The 18,546-nt window shown below is 41.6% G+C and overlaps 1 protein-coding gene across 1 annotated transcript in view; it reads left to right on the top strand.

Annotated features, from left to right (window-relative positions):
• Nucleotides 1–18,546, top strand: part of LOC149275465 (xaa-Pro aminopeptidase 3-like) — a 166,753-nt gene that overhangs the window by 72,607 nt on the left and 75,600 nt on the right. Inside the window, exons 9-10 of the mRNA XM_089504704.1 lie at nt 6,571–6,656; nt 15,605–15,788. Coding sequence (XP_089360830.1) covers nt 6,571–6,656; nt 15,605–15,788 — 270 coding nt within the window. The remainder of the gene's footprint in view (nt 1–6,570; nt 6,657–15,604; nt 15,789–18,546) is intronic.

Below are 18,546 nucleotides of genomic sequence, written 5' to 3' on the forward strand. Positions count from 1 at the left end.
AACGCAATAAAATAAATTTTCCGTGAAATTTGGCAGACATCAGTGAAGAAAAGGCTAGCTGAAAACTGTCAAAACTACCCTAGTTGAACACCTTGACTTGTCTACTGTTCATAAATATATACTTTTATGGGGTAATTTACAGCAGGGGGCTTCCAAAATGTCCCAAATGGGATATGAGCCCAGGAAACCAATTTCTGAAAATTCCAAATGTGAAAACGAAAATGCGCATGTTCCAGTTTTGCCCTCATAGCTTCCTCAAAAAATGCATGAACCATGCATGTGAGGCCTTGTTGGAACCGGGGGATGCTGGTGAACACAATTTGGTGTTTTGTTCTGCAGTTGCACATATTCTATACAAAATATAATATAAAATCTAAAGCAACATTGCAACATATGCAAAAAAAAACCCCCAAAATATAAAAATACCTCAACATTTGGCAGCAATTGGCGATAAAATCCCTGTTTGAAAAGTGTCAAAATGACCCTAGTTGTACACCTTGACTTATCTACTGTTCATAAACATATAATTTTGGGGGGGTAATCAGTATCTGTGACAACTATTGCAGTTATTAGACTACCATGCCAAATTTGAAAAAAATTACATTTCAAAAACGTGATGCATGCCTTGCAATATTTGCCCTATACTGGTCAAAATAGATAAAAATCCTGGCCATGTTGGGTGGTTTCCAAATCAGGACAACTTAATGAATATATTTGGGATCGTTTTTTCCCATTGGTTCAATGTGTGTACAATTTGTATGTATACAAAACTGTAAAAAAATGCGTTTTTTTTTCATTTTTTCCCCACTTTTTCCAGTTTTTTTCAAACAAAACAATGTACTACCCAGCTTACTATGGTTTCAAATGAAAGCCCTACTTGTGCTGAAAAAAACAATATATGATTTGTGTGGGTGCACCAATTGATAAGAGAGAAATTACAGTTGAAGAAAGACATGGCAAAAACACAAAAACGGCTCCGGTCCTTTAGCGACACGTTAGTATCAAAATCCCGGTCCTGAAGGGGTTAATGCTCCCGTGGGAAGGACTGGAATAATGCTGTGTTGTAGCAGTAGCAGCTTGGTTCTCACAGGATTCCTCTGTGTCCACTTCCTCAATGGGCGTATTCAGCACAACGCGTTTCACCAGTCGGCTTCCTCAGGTGCATAATCTCTCCACCTCCAGTCTTCCCATTTATAGAGCCATTAACCCCTTCTCTACGATCACTTGATTGAGTCCATTAACCCCTTCTTTACAAAAACACTCAATTACCATAAAAATATGATTGATAGCTAAAACAAGTAAAAAAAATATTTAAAAAAATACTAGTGTTCTAAATGAGGTCATCACATAAGAAATAGCCACAAATATATCATACAGGCCTTTTGACACATATAATGACATATGTTCATAAGGTGCTGCATAACATGCAAAAGGCTAATAATTATAGCAGAGTACTGGTGCTGCTGCAATAGTTAATTTAAAGTGCAAACTTGAGTTGCTTCTGAATTGAGAAAAACTCTCTTTTTCAAGTAGGCTATTTTAAGTAGGAGTTAAAAAGAAACTTTATTTGGTTGCATTTAATTACTCAGTCATCTGTTTTAGGTGCTTTATTTTTGGTGTGTTTTTTTCTTCTGTGTGCTGCAGCTCAGTTAACCCCTTAATGACCTTTGCCGGTTCAGGGCCGTCATGGAAAAACAGTCACGTAATGACCTTTGACGGTCCTGAACCGTCAAAAAATTAAATAAGCTTAGAAAGTGATCAACGATCACTTTCTTCGCTTAAACGGCGTTACTGTAATGCCTCGATGTCGAGGCATTCAGCAAGGCCGAGATCGGCATCGGGGGCCATGTCTGGCCCCTCTCCGGGGCGTCAACAGCCGCCATACATTGTACGCCCGTTTTACAAGCGTTCAGGAGGCATCCAGCGACACCAAACACTTACCTCTGGATGGGCTGTGACCGCTCCGGAGAGCGGTCACAGCCGCAGCTGCCGGTGATCTTCGCCATCAGCAAGATGGCGGCAGCCCGGGAAAAAAACCAATAAAGATGAAAGAGTTCGCTAGATGGTCTCCAGACCCTCTAGAGAACTCTGGCTCCACTTGCAGGTTGAATACATGTACTGCATTCAACCATGCAAGTCAATGGAGCCCAGCTTTCTAATCACAATGTGATTAGTAAAATATTCAAAAAATAATAATAAAAAAATTAAAAAAAAGTGCTAAGATTTAAAAATAGTTATGCAGTGATGTCACTAGATGAACCATCCAGTACCAGCAAAATGTGTAAAAAAAAATATAAAAAAAAGTTTATTATTTTGAGCAAGTGCTAAAATTTCTCAAAAATCTCAACAAAGAGTTAAAATAAAAGCACTTCAAACACCCAAGGGGTGTCTAATATAAAAAAAAATGGCTGATGGGGTAAATTGGAGTGGCAGAGCTCAAAGATAGGGCATAGGTACAGACTGACCAAAATGGAGAAAAAAGCGCACTTCCCAAATGTGGCATTTTAAATCTCAAACAACACGACAAACCCATGCATGTCGGGTATCACTGCACTCAGGAGATGTTCCTGAACACACATTGGGGTGTTGTTTGACAGTGACATATACCAGGACCTGTATATCTACAACTAAAATACAATTTGTGTGAAAAAAAATAAAAAAAAATTACTATTACAAAGTTTGACAAAGTGTGGTTGTATAACTATTGCATGGAAAGGGTTAAAATAACAGCATTTGAAGTACCCTGGGGTGTCTAGTTTTCAAAAATATATGGTTTGAATGGGTTAAATTGAGTTAACCGGCTTCAAAGATGTTCCAAAGAGGAGATGGAGGCAGACTGACCAGATTTGTTAAAAAAGGTTTGGAAATCATAAAACGCTGCTTGTACTTATTGCCCTATAACTTACAAAAAACAGCAAAAAAAACATATAAACATTGGGTATTTCTAAACTCAGGACAAGTAGTAGAATCTATTTAGCTAGTTTTTTTACTTGCTTTTTTAGGTGAGTAAAAGATTTTTCAAATAAAAGTCATAAAATGTGGGGTATTTTTAATTTTTCACCGGTTTTTTTATAGTAAATAAGATGATACGATCAAAATAATGGTATCTGAAGAAAGCCCATCTTGTCCTGAAAAAAAAATATATAACTTATGTGGGTACACTAAATGGGTGAGGAGAAAATTACAGCTGAACACAAGTACCACAAAAGTATTAAAACAGCCTCGGTCCCACAGGGTACAAAAAGAAAAAACGAGCCCGGTCCTTAAGGGGTTAATTGAGGGTAGTGGTTACCTAGTTTCACCTGTGTGGGTTTATCTATATAAAGCCCCAACTAAGTCACAGAGCTTGCTCACTTGAGTTGCTTCTACATAAAGATCTTTTGAAGTAGGCTATTTTAAGTAGGAGTTAAAAAGAAACAGGAGTTGAAAAGAGAAAAAGGTGTTACACAAGGTACTGTAATTATACTGTTATATTTTTATAGGACTTTTTTTGTTGAACTATAGTTCTGTACTTTTAACTGTTTATTTTTGACGGGTGTTCTTGTTTAACTGTTATTTTGTAGATTTCTCATTTATTTCTTTTTTCTTATACTTGATTGGGAGTATGGTTATGGGAGTTAGCAAGATTGATGATCTGACTCAATGCGCATCTTGCCTCATGTATGCATGCCTGGATGAATCCGTCCAGGGTCCATACCTCTGTGGCAGGTGTGAGCAAGTGGCTTCTCTGGAAGCTCATATTAGAGATCTGGAGAAGCAAATTGCGACTTTGAGAGAGATAGACAATCTTGAAAGGAGTCTGCTGCTCACTGAGCAGAGTGTAATGGGGGCAGATAGTGAAGAGGGAGGAGATAAGTCAGCTGGGGAACAGGCATGTAGTTGGGTAACAGTTACACGTGGAGGTAGAGGGGGGGGGGAAGGTTTAGCTAGTCCTGAGCTTGTGCAGCCTAACAGATTTGCCCGCTTGAGTGAAGATGTTGGGTGCATCAGCTTGGGAGTAGCTGTACTGGAGGAAGCTGTTCCTTCTTACAGCCGAGGGAACACCCCCCTTTGATGAGTGGGGTTGAGAGCGTAAGAAAGGCTAGACAGGTTGTGGTGGTAGGGGACTCTATTATTAAGAGAGTAGATAGGGTAATCTACCGGACAGTTTGCTGTCTCCCGGGTGCTCGGGTCCGGCATGTTGCTGACAGAGTGGATGGATTATTGGGAGGGGCTGGGGAAGACCCAGCTGTCATGGTCCATATCGGTACCAATGACAAAGTCAGTGGAAAATGGAAGGTCCTTAAAAATGATTTCAGGGAATTAGGAGCTAAACTGAAGAAAAGGACTTCCAAGGTAGTATTTTCAGAAATATTACCTGTGCCACGCGCAACAGTAGAAAGGTAGCGGGAGATCAGGGAGGTAAATGCGTGGCTAAAGTCATGGTGTAGGAAGGAGGGTTTTGGCTTTCTAGAGCACTGGGCTGATTTTGCGCTTGGGTACAATCTTTATAGCGGTGATGGATTGCACCTAAACGGAAGAGAGTCTGCTGTGCTAGGGGAGAGGATGGCTAGAAGGCTGGAGCGGTTTTTAAACTAGTGGTGGAGGGGACACAGAGATCTTGAAAATGGAGATAGCACAGAAAGGAGAGGGGCTTCAGATCAGAACAAGGGGGGTGGAAATTCAAACAAATATTAGCAGGGTACACTTCTCAGTATGTACCACTAGGAAATAAATATAAAAGAAACAAATTGAAACCAATGTAGCTTAGTGGGGACGTTAAGCAAAAAATTAAAAAGAAGAAAATGGCTTTTACAGCATTTAAATCAGATGAATCAGAGGCATCCTATATAAGATATAAGGAAGCCAATAAAGCATGCAAAAAGCTGATTAGATTGGCTAACCTAGAAAATGATATAGTGATTGCCAAAGAGAGCAAAACTAACACCAAAAAATGATTTAACCCCTTAAGGACAATAGGGGTTATTACTCGTAGTATATTGTGGGACAATTTTTAACATTTTGCAGTGTTGCTGTTTAGCTGTGATTTTCTTATTTCTCATTTCATGCTCCCACACATATTATATATTGGCTTATTATACAGGGCTTTCTTTAGATACCATTTTATCATATCATCTAATTCCTACAAAAAAAATGATAAAATATCGGTATTTTTTGTTAAAAAAACTTTTTCTTTTTCTAACTTTTTAAACAAAAAACTTTTACTCATCTGCAAAAACTAATGAAAAAATCTGCTAAATAGATTCTACTATTTGGCCTGAGTTTAGAAATACCCAATGTTTTTATGTTTTTTTGCTTTTTTCTGCACGTTATGGGGCAATAAGTACAGGTAGCGTTTTGCTATTTCAAAACTTTTTTTTCCAAATCTGGTCATTCTTCCCTCCATGTGCCATTTCAGGTATCTTTGAAGCCGGCCAATGCAATTTACCCCATCAAATCATATATTAGACACCCCAAGGTATTTGAAATGCTGGTATTTTAACCCTTTCCGTGCAATTTTACCACCAGCCTTTGTGAAACTTTATGGTGGTAGTACATTTTGTTTGTATTTTTTTCACACGTTGTACTTCAGGTGTAAATTTATCGCTCCTGGTATATGTCCGTGTCAAACAACACCTCAATATGTGTTCAGTAACATCTCCTGAGCGCAGTGATACCCCCCATGCATGGGTTTGTAGGGTTATTTGGGAGGTAAAAGGCCTCCTTTGTGAGGTGTGTATTTTTATGCCATTTAGACATCTGATCCTACTGCCCCCATGTCCCATATTTGGGACATCTTTCAACCCGGCCAATTCAATTTACCCCATCCACTCATACATTTTTTAATACGAGACACCCTATGGGCATTTGTAATGCCAATATTTTAACTCTTTCCATGCTGGAATTTTTGTAAAGATAAAGAATTTTGGGACTTGCTTATTAAAAACTTTTTCTTTGTGACAGTGGGGATTTTTACATGTTACCATATTTTTTTTATTTTTTTTTTAAATTTACATTTTTGAACAATATTTATTTTTTATTTTTTTAACTAATCACTGATTAGTGAGCTGGCCTCCATTGACCTTGCATGGTTGGATGCAGTACCTGTGAGGCTTCCGTGGTTGCTGCAAAGCTGCCGATCGCGGTGAAAACGGCGATGCAGCTGTTTAACGGCAGCCCGTACATGTACGGGCATTGTCGTTAACACGTTGCACGGCAACCCCGTACATGTACGTGGATTGTCGTTAAGGGGTTAAACTACCTTGGGTCTTATTGCTTTTGCTTTGTTCAATCTTGCCATGGTGTATGACTTTGATGTTAAACTGTTTTAGCAACCATACCTTGTTAGTGAGTTTGGCAGTTCCTCACCCAGTTATATTCCTTCTACACATCTGTTTCTATTTCATTTAATGATCGTGTTTCAATCTACATATTAAATTGATGGGGATTAGCAACTTTTTGAATTGTTTAATTTTATTCAGATGAAGATATGAAAGCTGAGTTTATGGTTTGAGGTAAATGGACTGTACTATTATTTGTATTTTGTCATACATAACTCAGTTACATTGATGATTGTTGTTGTGATTTCAGCCTGGGGAGATGGTCTTGTTAGATGGTGGATGTGAAGCATCTTGTTATGTCAGTGACATCACACGCACGTGGCCTGTGAATGGCAAGTAAGTACAAAATTAAATGTATGCAAGTAGAAAATTGTTATTAAAAGCACTTTGCCAGCTCTTATAACAATATATGTTGTTAAAAGTAGACTTGCGCATTCGTCTTCGGGCGAACATGTAAACGAGCACGAAGAGGCCGTTTTTTTGTTCGTTCTGAAGACACATAATACAGTGCCGGCAAACCGTAGGAGAAGACGAAGACTCACAACCACAAAGAATCGTCTTCGTTTTTGCCGCGCAGCCGCCAAAATTTCAAACAGGAGTGAGCTGATCCTCGTTTCTCCAATCAGCTCACTCTTGTGACGTCACGCTAAGGGTCTCGTCCAATGCCTGTGCTGCTGTTTTTTGAATTTCTGAAACTGCCTTTATAAGACCAGAGCTTGCCTGAGAGATCCATTCATTTTTCGCTGTGACTGCTTTGGCAACACTGCTGTGCTGCATCCGAGCGTTACAGAGAGATTGTTCTGTTCTGTGTGAGACTGGTAAGCCTCAGCCTGCCATTTCTCACAGTGTACTCTTCCTCACTTCAGTTCTACTGAATTAATAATATTTAATAATAATTATTTTATTAATTTAATCATTTTTTTATTTAATTTGTCATCAACTGTGTAGTGCTGTTTAGTTGACAGTGCACTCAGTGCCTCACTGGCACTGGGGTCCCCTTGCCCTGGGCTGGCACTAGTGCCTACTGCCTGTCCTGCTTAAATAAATTAAATAATAGAATTTATAAATAATTTTATAGAATATATTATTAATAATTGAATACATATAAAATTATATATGTATTTGTCAGTTATATATACTATAGTTAGTATAGTATTAGTAATAGTATACTAGTGTAGAGTGTACTGTAGACATTCAAGACATCTACTAGTGTCTAATCTAAAATCATTAATATAAATTCTATAATTCTTATCTTAATAGTTAATTCAATTAGCTATAAATATAATTAATAATTACTACTAGCTTATAGTTCAGCTAATCTTATTAGTTCTGCTGCTGCAGCTCTATAGTTTGTGCTTTGTTTTAGCAACAGCAAGAGACCAAGTCAATTTTTCTTAATTAATAATATTTCATTTTATTTCATTTGTTTTACTCACCTCAGTCCATCAGTGATGTGAACTTGTTGGGCTAGTGAGTGCAGCCACATAAATGCTGTGTGTTTCAGCAAGCAGTGAAGCTAACTGTTTTGCTGTGACATTTTATTTCTAATTTCTTTTCAAGAAAAATTGACTGTGTGACGACAACAACAACTGTACTAAGCAAAACTTCAAGCTACTAGCTGTAGTACTAAAATAATTCTAATCGTTAATCTTCTTAATCTATAATATATTATATAATATAAATTCTAATTCATAATCTATAATATATAAGTACCGTATTTGCTCGATTATAAGACGAGGTTTTTTCCAGAGCAAATGCTCTTATAATCGAGGTCGTCTTCTAATCAGACCTCATTCTGCTGGGGCCGTGCTGCTTACCGGGCTTTGATCGCGAGCAGCGTCTCTGCTATTAGCAGCAGGAGAACAGGAAGGTAGCACAGTCCTCACATAACTCTGCCTCCCCCTCCTTCCTCTGGGGGCGGGGCCAGAGAAGTTGCTCGCACAGCCGGGCCCCTGCAGAAGTCTGCAAGTGGGAGATCTGCAGTTCAAGTAAGGGGGTGGGGGGTTTGAATGTGTGTGTGTATGTGTGATTAATGGAATGAATGAGTATTTAAATGTTTGTGAATGAGTGTGTGTGTGATAGCATGGATGTGTAAGGGGGGTGGGGGTGGTAGCATGGCATTGGGAGGCTGTAATCACACTTCTAACATCCCCAGGTTCCAGCATATACTGGCTGCCTTGGCTTGATAGGAGTGTGATTGCTGTTAGCAGTATATATATCTATATATCTCCAGAAATCCATTTTAACCCCCTATATGCCACTCAGCCCATGATATGCCTTTTAACCCCCTATATGCCACTATAAGGCATATCATGGGGCAGAGGGGAATATAGGGGGTTAAAAGGCATATCATGGGGCACAGTGGCATATAGGAGGGTATAAGACATTTCTGGAGGCAGAGTGGCATATAGAGGGTTAAAAGGCACATCATGGGGCAGAGTGGCAAATAGGGGGGTATAAGGCATTTCTGGGGGCAGAGTGGCAAGCCTGGGGGCAGATGTGCATAACTGGAGGGGGGCAGGTTGGCAAATAAAAGGAAATAAGAAATATATTTTTCTCAATCATAGCTTTTATTAAATATGAAAATTAGTTTACATGAATTAATATTTACTAGTAAAACTTTTTTCCTATAGGGTAGTCTTATATTCAGGCGCTTTGTTTTTTTCCTAAATTAATATTTTGATTTTGGGGGGCGTCTTATAATCAGGGTCATCTTATAATCGAGCAAATGTGGTAATTCTTTCTAATTCATAATCTATATTCTATCTATAATCCATAATATAAATAATTCTAATCTATTAATATAATATTATATATAACTTAACCTCACTTTAGCTTAGTGGGTTTGAGAGCGTCTGCCTAGAGTTAGACTAGGATACTAATATAGCATTAGGTTTAGCATAGTAGTAGGATAGGCTCTTAGGCCCGTGTAAATTCAAAGTCTTTAATTTTTTTATCCCCCTTATCCCCGCTTATCATTTGGGGAAGCATTGCTTGAAGGATCATCAAGTAAAGGAAAGGCACCAAAAGCAGGCAGTAGTAGTGCGGCTAGGCCCACAAGCTCTATGGTTTTTTACGGAAAGCCTAAAGCACCAGAAGCACGTTCAAAGTTAAAGGGTAGCCCAACTAGTACTTCTACTAGCCCAGCGAGTAAAATGAAGTGCCTTTTGCCCCAAGCAGCATCTTCCCCATCCACGAGCAGCATGCAAGGTACCAAGCAGAGCCAAATTAGCAGCAAGACTCGGAGGGGTCCCAAACCAAAGCGATCTCATTCCTTTGTAGGGAAAACCACCACCCCCACCTCTACAGGCTCTACCACCACTAGTGCTGCGCCTACTGTTCCCACCGGTACCGCCACGCCATGTCCTCCTAGTACCTCTAGCAAGCCACCAAGTCCTTACAACATTTTTGTAAAGACAGTTAGAGAGAGGGCTACACATATTGGAACTCCACCTAGCGAGGTAGCAGAGGAGCCTGAGACTGAGAGGCCAAGTACAGAGTCTGTTCTTCCTGCTCGCACTACTACTAGTCACGAGTCTCACGACGATATCAGTCTTAGCTCCAGCCTAGCAGGAATTCCATTTGATCTGGCTAATGAAGAACTAGACTATGAGGCAGAGGAAGTAGAGGAGATGAGTGGTCAGGAATCAGATTCCTCAGGGAGCAGTGTCCAAATGACTAGTGCACAATTTTCCCCTGAGCCTCCACCTTCTCCGCTACGATCATCACCATCATCACCACCAGCAGCAGCAAAACCTAGCAAATCTAAAGTTAATGCAATTAGCAGTCCCACTATGGCCAGTACTGTTACCACCAGTCCCACCACCACTAGTTCTGCCTCTGTTCATCCACCCCTAGCAGTAGGAACAGCACCCAAGGCACACTCAAAGGCTATGCGCGCCCCAATTTGGGAGCACTTTGAAAATGTTGAAGAAGGGCACTATGGAAAGCGCAAACATTGTGGGAAGCTAATAAGCAGAGGGAAAGTGTGTGGCCATTTTACCAGTGCTAGCATGAAGCATCACCTCAGCAATCAACACAACGCTGTGCTATTGGGGAAAGATGCAGAAGTAAAACTTAGTGCAGGCAGCATAGCTGGTGGCCGTGGAAAACCCCAACAGCTGCTTCTGAGCCAATAGCAGCAGCAGCTAGTGCTGGCAGCCAGAGACCAAGGCAGGTTGGAGCACTGCATGTCCAGCCCACCCTGGAACAATTTGTGGCATTCCAATCCTAAAGGTCAATGCCCAAACAGCAGGCCAATAAAGTAACGCGACTTATTGGTCAGTTCATTGCTGTTGGAGGGGCATCCTTCTCTATGATCGAAGGGGAGCCTTTCAAACAATTGATGGCGGCTGTGGCTCCACAATATACAGTTCCGTCACGTTCCACTTTCAGCAGGAACATTGTCCCCTCATTGTATCGGTCCTGTGTTGCAGCAGTGAAAGAGGAGCTTTCCAAGGCTGCTGGTCAGTCTGTTCATTTCACAACAGATTTGTGGAGTGCACCTAGTGGGCAGCATGCCTTTCTTTCTTTGACAGCACACTGGTGGCAGCCCGGTGTGCCCAAGGAAGCTGCTGCAGCAGGCTACCGATCATTCCTTCTCCATGCAGAAGTGATGGATGAAAAGCACACTTCCCAAAATATTCTGCATGCGATGAGGAAAATGTTTAGCCTTTGGGTGGGAGCAGAGGCAGGCACCAATGTTGAAGTTGGTTTTGTGGTAACTGACGGTGGTGCTAATATGGTGAAAGCGCTGCGAGATGGTCATATTGTTGGTGTGCGCTGTGCAGCCCACATCATCCATCTTGTAGTGAAGGCAGCAATGTCAGAAGGAACCAATGTGGCAGCAGTAGTTCTGTCCCGCTGCAGAAAGATCGCTGGGCACTTTCACCATAGTGTTAAGGCTAGCCAACTTTTGAGGGAAGAGCAAGAGAGGTCAGGTCTTCCCGTACACTGCCTACGTCAGGATGTCAGTACACGTTAGACATGCTGGAGAGGATTTTGGAGCATCAGAGGACAATCCATAATCTTGCCTCAGAGCACAATATTGGGATTACATCTCCATTGAATAGGGAGGATTGGACAGTGATCGCCCAGCTAGTGGCACTCCTTTAAACCATTCAGGGGCGCCACAGAAAATTTAAGCTCAAACACTGCCAGTCTGGCCCAGGTAATCCCAGTGTTCTCCCATCTAGGCAGCAAGATGGATGTGTTCCTTGAAAACCGTGAGGCTGTTCAAGGTGGCACTCTACATCCTGACGTAGCAGCCATAGTCAGGAAGCTGAAGGATCTGCTAAAAGTACACCTTTGCAAACTCATGGAAGAGAGTCCCGAAACGATGCTAGCGTGCCTTTGCGATCCAAGAATTAAGGGAAAGCTAGCTTTGAAATTCAATGTTCTCAGTAGCTACCGGGAGCAATTGGTCAACAAGGTGCGTGACTGGCAGCGTAAAATGGGAATGCTGTCCGAGGAGGGAGAGGTGCAGGAGGAGGAAGAGATTATGTGGTCTGCTACTCCTAGCAGCAGCATCAGCAGCAGTGCCACAAGCATCACAACAACACAGCTGAGTGGAGCAGCTGCGTTTTGGGAAGAGGCACTTGGGAGTAGAGTTGGACCATCTGACAGAGCTAGCAGCAGAAAGGAGAGTAGTGCTGCTGAAATGGTCAAACTTTACCTCTGTGAAGTTCCTTCTGCACCTAATGTTGATCCTCTTAGCCACTGGAATGAAAAGAAGAGTGTGTGGCCTGCACTCTCATGGGTTGCGCAGCAGCTTCTATCATGTCCGCCAACCACTGTTCAAAGTGAGCGCGTGTTTTCTATGACTGGAAACATACTGAGTCCACAGCGCTCAAGCATGGCACCTCATCTGATGGAGCAGATTGCCTTTCTTAAATTCAATCTGCCCAAGTTGGGTTACCCAGCTCTTAGCTTGGAAAGTTAATTTTCTTTCTCTGTAATGTTTAAGGTAGTCTCTCCCCCTGGTTGCACGTGTTTGTGGTGTGGCAACGTCTGCTACCTCCGCCGGTGTAGCCAATTTACGCTAGGGCCTAGTGTCTGAGTTCTGGAAGTCCGCTCCCAAACGCCATGGACTGACAGACTTTGATGCTTTGCCCTGGGGTGAAACAGGTGAGCGGGTCGTCAATTGCCCACTCATTCGCCTTTCCCAATGCTGCTGGTGGTGGTGGTGCCAGCATCTCTTCTCTGCCAGTTCGCTTCCTGGCTAGTGTCATGCCTCAAATGTCCTTAATGGTAAGGGTAGTTTCTCCCCCTGGCTGCGTCTGTTTGCGGTGTGGCAACGCCTGCTACCTCCGCCGGTGTAGCCAATTTACGATAGGGCCTAGTGTCTGAGCTCTGGAAGTCCGCTCCCAAACGCCTAGGACTGACAGTCTTTGGATGCTTTGCTCTGGGGTCGAACAGGTGAGCGGGTCGTCGATTGCCCACTCATTCGCCTTTCCCAATGCTGCTGCTAGTGGTGGTGGTGGTGGTGCCAGCGTCTCTTCTCTGCCAGTTCGCTTCCTGGCTAGAGTCATGCCCAAAATGTCCCTAATGGTAAGGGCAGTTTCTTCCCCCTGGCTGCGTCTGTTTGCGGTGTGGCAACGCCTGCTACCTCCGCCGGTGTAGCCAGCTTAAGCTAGGGCCTTGTGTCTGAGCTTTGGAAGTCCGCTGCCAAACGTCTAGGACTGACAGTGTTTGGATGCTTTGCTCTGGGGTCGAACAGGTCAGCGGGTCGTCAGTTGCCCACTCATTCGCCTTTCCCAATCCTGCTGCTGCTGCTGGTGGTGGTGGTGCCAGCGTCTCTTTTCTGCCAGTTCGCTTCCTGGCTAGAGTCATGCCCAAAATGTCCCTAATGGTAAGGGCAGTTTCTCCCCCCTGGCTGCGTCTGTTTGCGGTGTGGCAACGCCTGCTACCTCTGCCGGAGTAGCCAGCTTACGCTAGGGCCTAGTGTCTGAGCTTTGGAAGTCCGCTGCCAAACGTCTAGGACTGACAGTTGTTTGGATGCTTTGCCCTGGGGTGAAAGAGGTGAGTGGGTCACCAATTGCCCACTCATTCGCCTTTTTCATTTTTCAATGCTGCTGGTGGTGGTGCCAGCGTCTCTTCTTTGCCAGTTCGCTTCCTGGCTAGAGTCATACCCAAAATGTCCCTAATGGTAAGGGCAGTTTCTCCCCCCTGGCTGCGTCTGTTTGCAGTGTGGCAACGCCGGCTACCTCCGCCGGAGTAGCCAGCTTACGCTAGGGCCTAGTGTCTGAGCTCTGGAAGTCCGCTGCCAAACGTCTAGGACTGACAGTTGTTTGGGTGCTTTGCCCTGGGGTGAAACAGGTGAGTGGGTCGCCAATTGCCCACTCATTCGCCATTTCCATTTCATTTTTTTCTGTCTGATACACAACCTACCAAACATAACACACACAATAACACATATAACACAGTGACATAACACATAAAACACATAAGACATATAACACAGTGACATAACACATAACACACACATGTACAATTCACAAATCACAAGGACCTTTCCTCCTGTTATTTGCCCTGGCCTTCACTTCTACACTCAATAGTATTAACGCTATAACTCACACTTCACCCTATAACATTTTTCCATCCACATAGCTGCCAACAGACCCAACTTTTTCAGGGACAGTCCTGCTTTTTTTCCTGTCCCATCAAATTTAGCTAAACTAGGTATGCTAGTGCACATAGGTATAGCTGGGTAGGGTAGCACTACAACATTAAATACATATAATAAAGTAAATAATAATAAATATAACTTTAAAATAAAATTAAATAAACCCATTAAAATTAAATTATTTAGACATAATACATGTGCACTGCTAATAATCTTAAAAATAACCGTACATTAACCCTAAGATATTTTTTAGTTCTTGTCCAACATTTTTCCATTCGCATACCTGCCAACACACCCAACATTTTTGTGGACAGTCCTGCTTTTTTCCAGTCCTGTCCAGTAAAAGTTGGGTTGTTGCAAAGTATGCCATTATAAATAGGTAGCAAATGTTAGGCATGTATTACAAGTGGTCTAAAATCAATTTAAACATGTAAAATAATCCCTATTCTTTTATTAAACATCTATGGATGTGTGACTGTGTATGATAAAAAGGAGGCCAAGTTCCTTGGAGCATTTGTCTAGGTCATTTTGTGTACAGTACACCACGGTACGTGTGTGCAACTCTATTGGTCGTTTCGGCAGGGGGCTCGCCTGCCATCAACGAATGAGGTATATTCTGCAGTTCTGCAATTCATTTGTTGATGCACATAACAGTGTGGAGCATAAATAGAATCAAGAGCTATATGGTTTTATGCTTAAGTTTATGCAAAATTAACAAAAAGCACTACCTTAGACTCTATTGCATGAAGCTGCCTGCTAAGAAACAGCATTACTTAGCAAATGATCAGTTGTTATTGATACTGCATTATTTAACAACCATTGTCTCGTTGAAAAAGCATTTTCACATTTATCACTTTTTCTGTCTAGGCTTCCTGGCCTTTCTTCTCCTTATTGCATTTTTTGTTCTTATTTCCTTTTATTTGCCAACCTGCCCCCCCCCGTTATGCACATCTGCCCCCACTCTGTCCCCCAGATATGCCGAATACCCCTCTAAATGCCACTCTGCTCCCAGACTACGGGTATTTTTCAGATTTTTCAATATGTACCATTAAGCAATTGTGGTTAGTTTTGGTACCTCACCATTTCCATCAAGCCCTGGTATCAACTTCTAGACCAAAGATCCTTGGCTCCCTGTAGTTGTTGTTGGTACTTTTTCAAAGTTGTAAAGTCAACTCAGGGCCACCGTAGCCATACAAAGTGGGGAGCTCGCCTTTAATAGACAGCGTTATTCTTTCAGGGCATGGGACCCATGCCGTGGAAGAATAATGCAGTGTACTAAATAGACTGGCCACATTCATCTTTTATCTTACTGCATGATCCTCTGGTGTAGTGTGTATCTTTGCATTTCTTTGTGTTGTTAAATCTAGAATTAATAGCATCATATGAACTTTAATGCATATGTTGCATATGATGGCTGAGAGATTATTTTAAATGGACATGGTGCATAGGGGATTCTGCTGAATGTGGATGTGTGCAGCACACTCTGGAACTGGAACACAAAGTAGACATATATTAAACTGCGAATTTCACTTGTGTAAAAAGTTTATATAATGGATAATTTGGTTAAAGACTGACAGTACAGAAATATCATTGTATAACACACATACATCATGCTTCTCTGCAGCCAAAACATAATTTTGTTGTTTCTCATGCACTCCAGGTTTTCTGCTGCACAAGAGGAGCTGTACCAGGCTGTACTCGAAATACAGAAATCATGCCTTAGCCTCTGTTTCCCAGGCACAAGCCTGGAGAACATCTATTGCCACATGCTGAATATGATTGCAAGAAAACTCAAGGAAGTAGGAATTGTACATAAAGGATGCAACAATGATCACATTTTCAAGGTACCTAAGCACCAATTATGCAAGAATGTTATTAGAGTTTATCAACTCAACATTGTGTATTTCAAATACATGTAGATTGACAGAGCCGTTAATAATCTAAAAGTTTTCCTTTCCAGTAGTATCAAGCGGGGCCCTCGTCAAAGCGATAATATGGCAAAACATGTTTCTGGTGCTTCATTGAAGGTAGACAGGTCTTTGTCTTCTCCTCAACTCCAGTTTCTTTTAGAGAGGGGAACATCAAGAGGAAGATTGCCAAGAGGGAAAGTATCATAATGACAATTCACAGTTCAATAGCACATGGACATTGCAAATATACATTATATAGGAAAAAAAGCATTGGGACACATCTCTTTATTATTAAATTCAGGTGTTTTAATCCGACCCATTGCCCCAGTTGTATAAAATAAAGAACCTAACCATGTAGTCTGCATTTACAAATATTTGTGAAAAAAATGGGTCATTCTCAATCAAGAGCTCATTGAATTAAATTGTGATATTGTGATAGGATGCCAGCTTAGCAATAAGTCAGTTTGTGAAGTTTGATCCTATAGATATTTCACAGTCAACTTCCACTGGCATTAATATCAGTACAAAAACTGTGCAACGGGAGCTTCATGGCCGAGCAGCTGCATGAAAGCCTCATATAACCAAGTACAATGCCTAGTGTTGAATTGATTGATGCAAAGCGCAGCACCACTAGACTCTGGAGCAGCGGAAACATGTTTTATGGAGTGACGAATCACGCTGCTCTGTTTGATGGGCGAGTCTGGGTTTGGTGGATGCCAGGAGGATGTTAATTGCCAGACTGCATTGTGCCAACTGTAAAGTTTGGTGGAGGAGAGATGATGGTCTGGGGCTGTTTTTCAGTGGTAGGGTCCCTTACTTCCAGTGAAGGGAAAGCTTAATGCTTCAGTATACATTTTGGACAATGCTATAATTCTAACTTTGTGGGAACAGTTTGGGGACAGTCCTTTTCTATTCCAGCATGACTGTGCCCTAGTGCACAAAGCAAAGTCCATAAAGACATGGTTGAATGTGTTTGGTGACGAAGAACTTGACTGGCCTGGGGAGAGCCTTGTCCTCAACGCATTGTTGTAGTTGTGGTTAGATTCTAACTTTAAATTATTTAGGCAATCAGGGAACCTTAATAACAACAATAAAATGTATTTCATCTATATACACTCTGTATCTTGATATACAAATGGTATATAAAATGAGGTATTCCAGTCAGTTATATGGTAAGAAATGCTTAAAATACTGTGGTGAATGATAATTATACTTCAATAATAGTAACTGTTGTTAAATCCACTACAACAGAATTAAAATCACACACCAGTCTTGACAGATTGCAGTAAAATAAAATTGATACTTAGCTTCGGTAGATGATCAGCTTACAGAGATGATGAGGAAACTGGCCGGCAAAACAATATCAAGTGGAACTCTGTTCGTGTCAGAACCACGCTGATCCAGGTGGCGCGCGTGTTAGCCCCGCCCCTTTTTCGCCATCGCCGGGAGGCTGTCAGCTGTGCGCGCTCCTGATGACATTTAAACATTTAAACTCCATCTTCGCTACTGCTCGTTCCTTGATGTATTTTCTGATTATTACTTTGGCTTGTTTAAACGGATTTCCCTACTTCTCTGGAGACCCTGACCACGGCTTGTTAAACGGACTTTGCTACTTTTCTGGTGCCGCTGACCTCGGCTTGTTTCCTGCATACTGATGACGAACTCCCCTAATATTCATCCTCACATTTGGTCATAACGACTTCTTGATGAAACGTGGGAAGGATTCTGGTCTATAACCCAGGGCGCTTACAAACATGTCTATGTGAAGCCCTCTGTATCCAGGCACAGTCAAGCCCTGGATTGAAGTTCTACTAGCACATCGTGTATGGTTCTTTTTAAAGTATTTTTTACTATAGTATTGATAGGTTGCTATGTAAATAGCAACTGCATCTATTGTAAACTACTAGGTGTTACCTAGACATTTCGGTTGTAACCCTGCAAACCAAAATCACTAACTCATCCTATAGCTACACACACTCACGTGAATAAAAGAAAATGTGCCTCTGCCTATAGGTAACTAAGCAACACCAACACAAGAACTGGTAACTCGCTGTTATCACCTCACCAGTAGGTCAATAGTTCAGCCTTTATATCAAATCAATTATGCTGTCATTCTGCTGTCTATGATGTAAATCACATTTTGGAAAATCATATAACACTATCGACCGCCTTTTGTGATGAACTGGAATGGAGGTTGCGAACAAATGACTTCAAAATCTTGTCTTCCCAGAAGATTGATAGCTGTTATAGTTGCAAAGTGGAGACCAACTACATATTGATATATGTATTTAAAATATAATGTCATAAAATTCCCTGTTAGTGTAATGGTCAGGTGTCCCAATACTTTTATATTTTTGCAATTCATTCAGTCTAACCATCACCAATTTGATTCACAACATTCTCACACTTACTCCTATGTTCTGCAAAACGCCACTACTCTCATCTAAAAACAAACTCAACCTTCTTCGGTTTTCCAGACACTGCTGGAACTTCAAATGGGTTCCATGGTAAGATGAAACCAAAATAGAGCTTTTTGAAAAGAGGTGGGTTTGGCACACACAGAGAGGTAGCCATATAGAAAAGTACCGCATGCCCACGGTTAAATATGGTGATTGCATTTTGTTTTGTTGTTCCCAGAGGACTTGGGTACTTTGTTAGGAAACATGGGATGATAGACTCTATCATGCATCAA

The sequence above is a fragment of the Sceloporus occidentalis genome, unplaced genomic scaffold, assembly GCF_023333645.1.
Source record: "Sceloporus occidentalis isolate IW3139 unplaced genomic scaffold, rSceOcc1.0.p SCAF_285, whole genome shotgun sequence".
In the NCBI taxonomy this organism is placed as follows: Eukaryota; Metazoa; Chordata; class Lepidosauria; order Squamata; family Phrynosomatidae; genus Sceloporus; species Sceloporus occidentalis.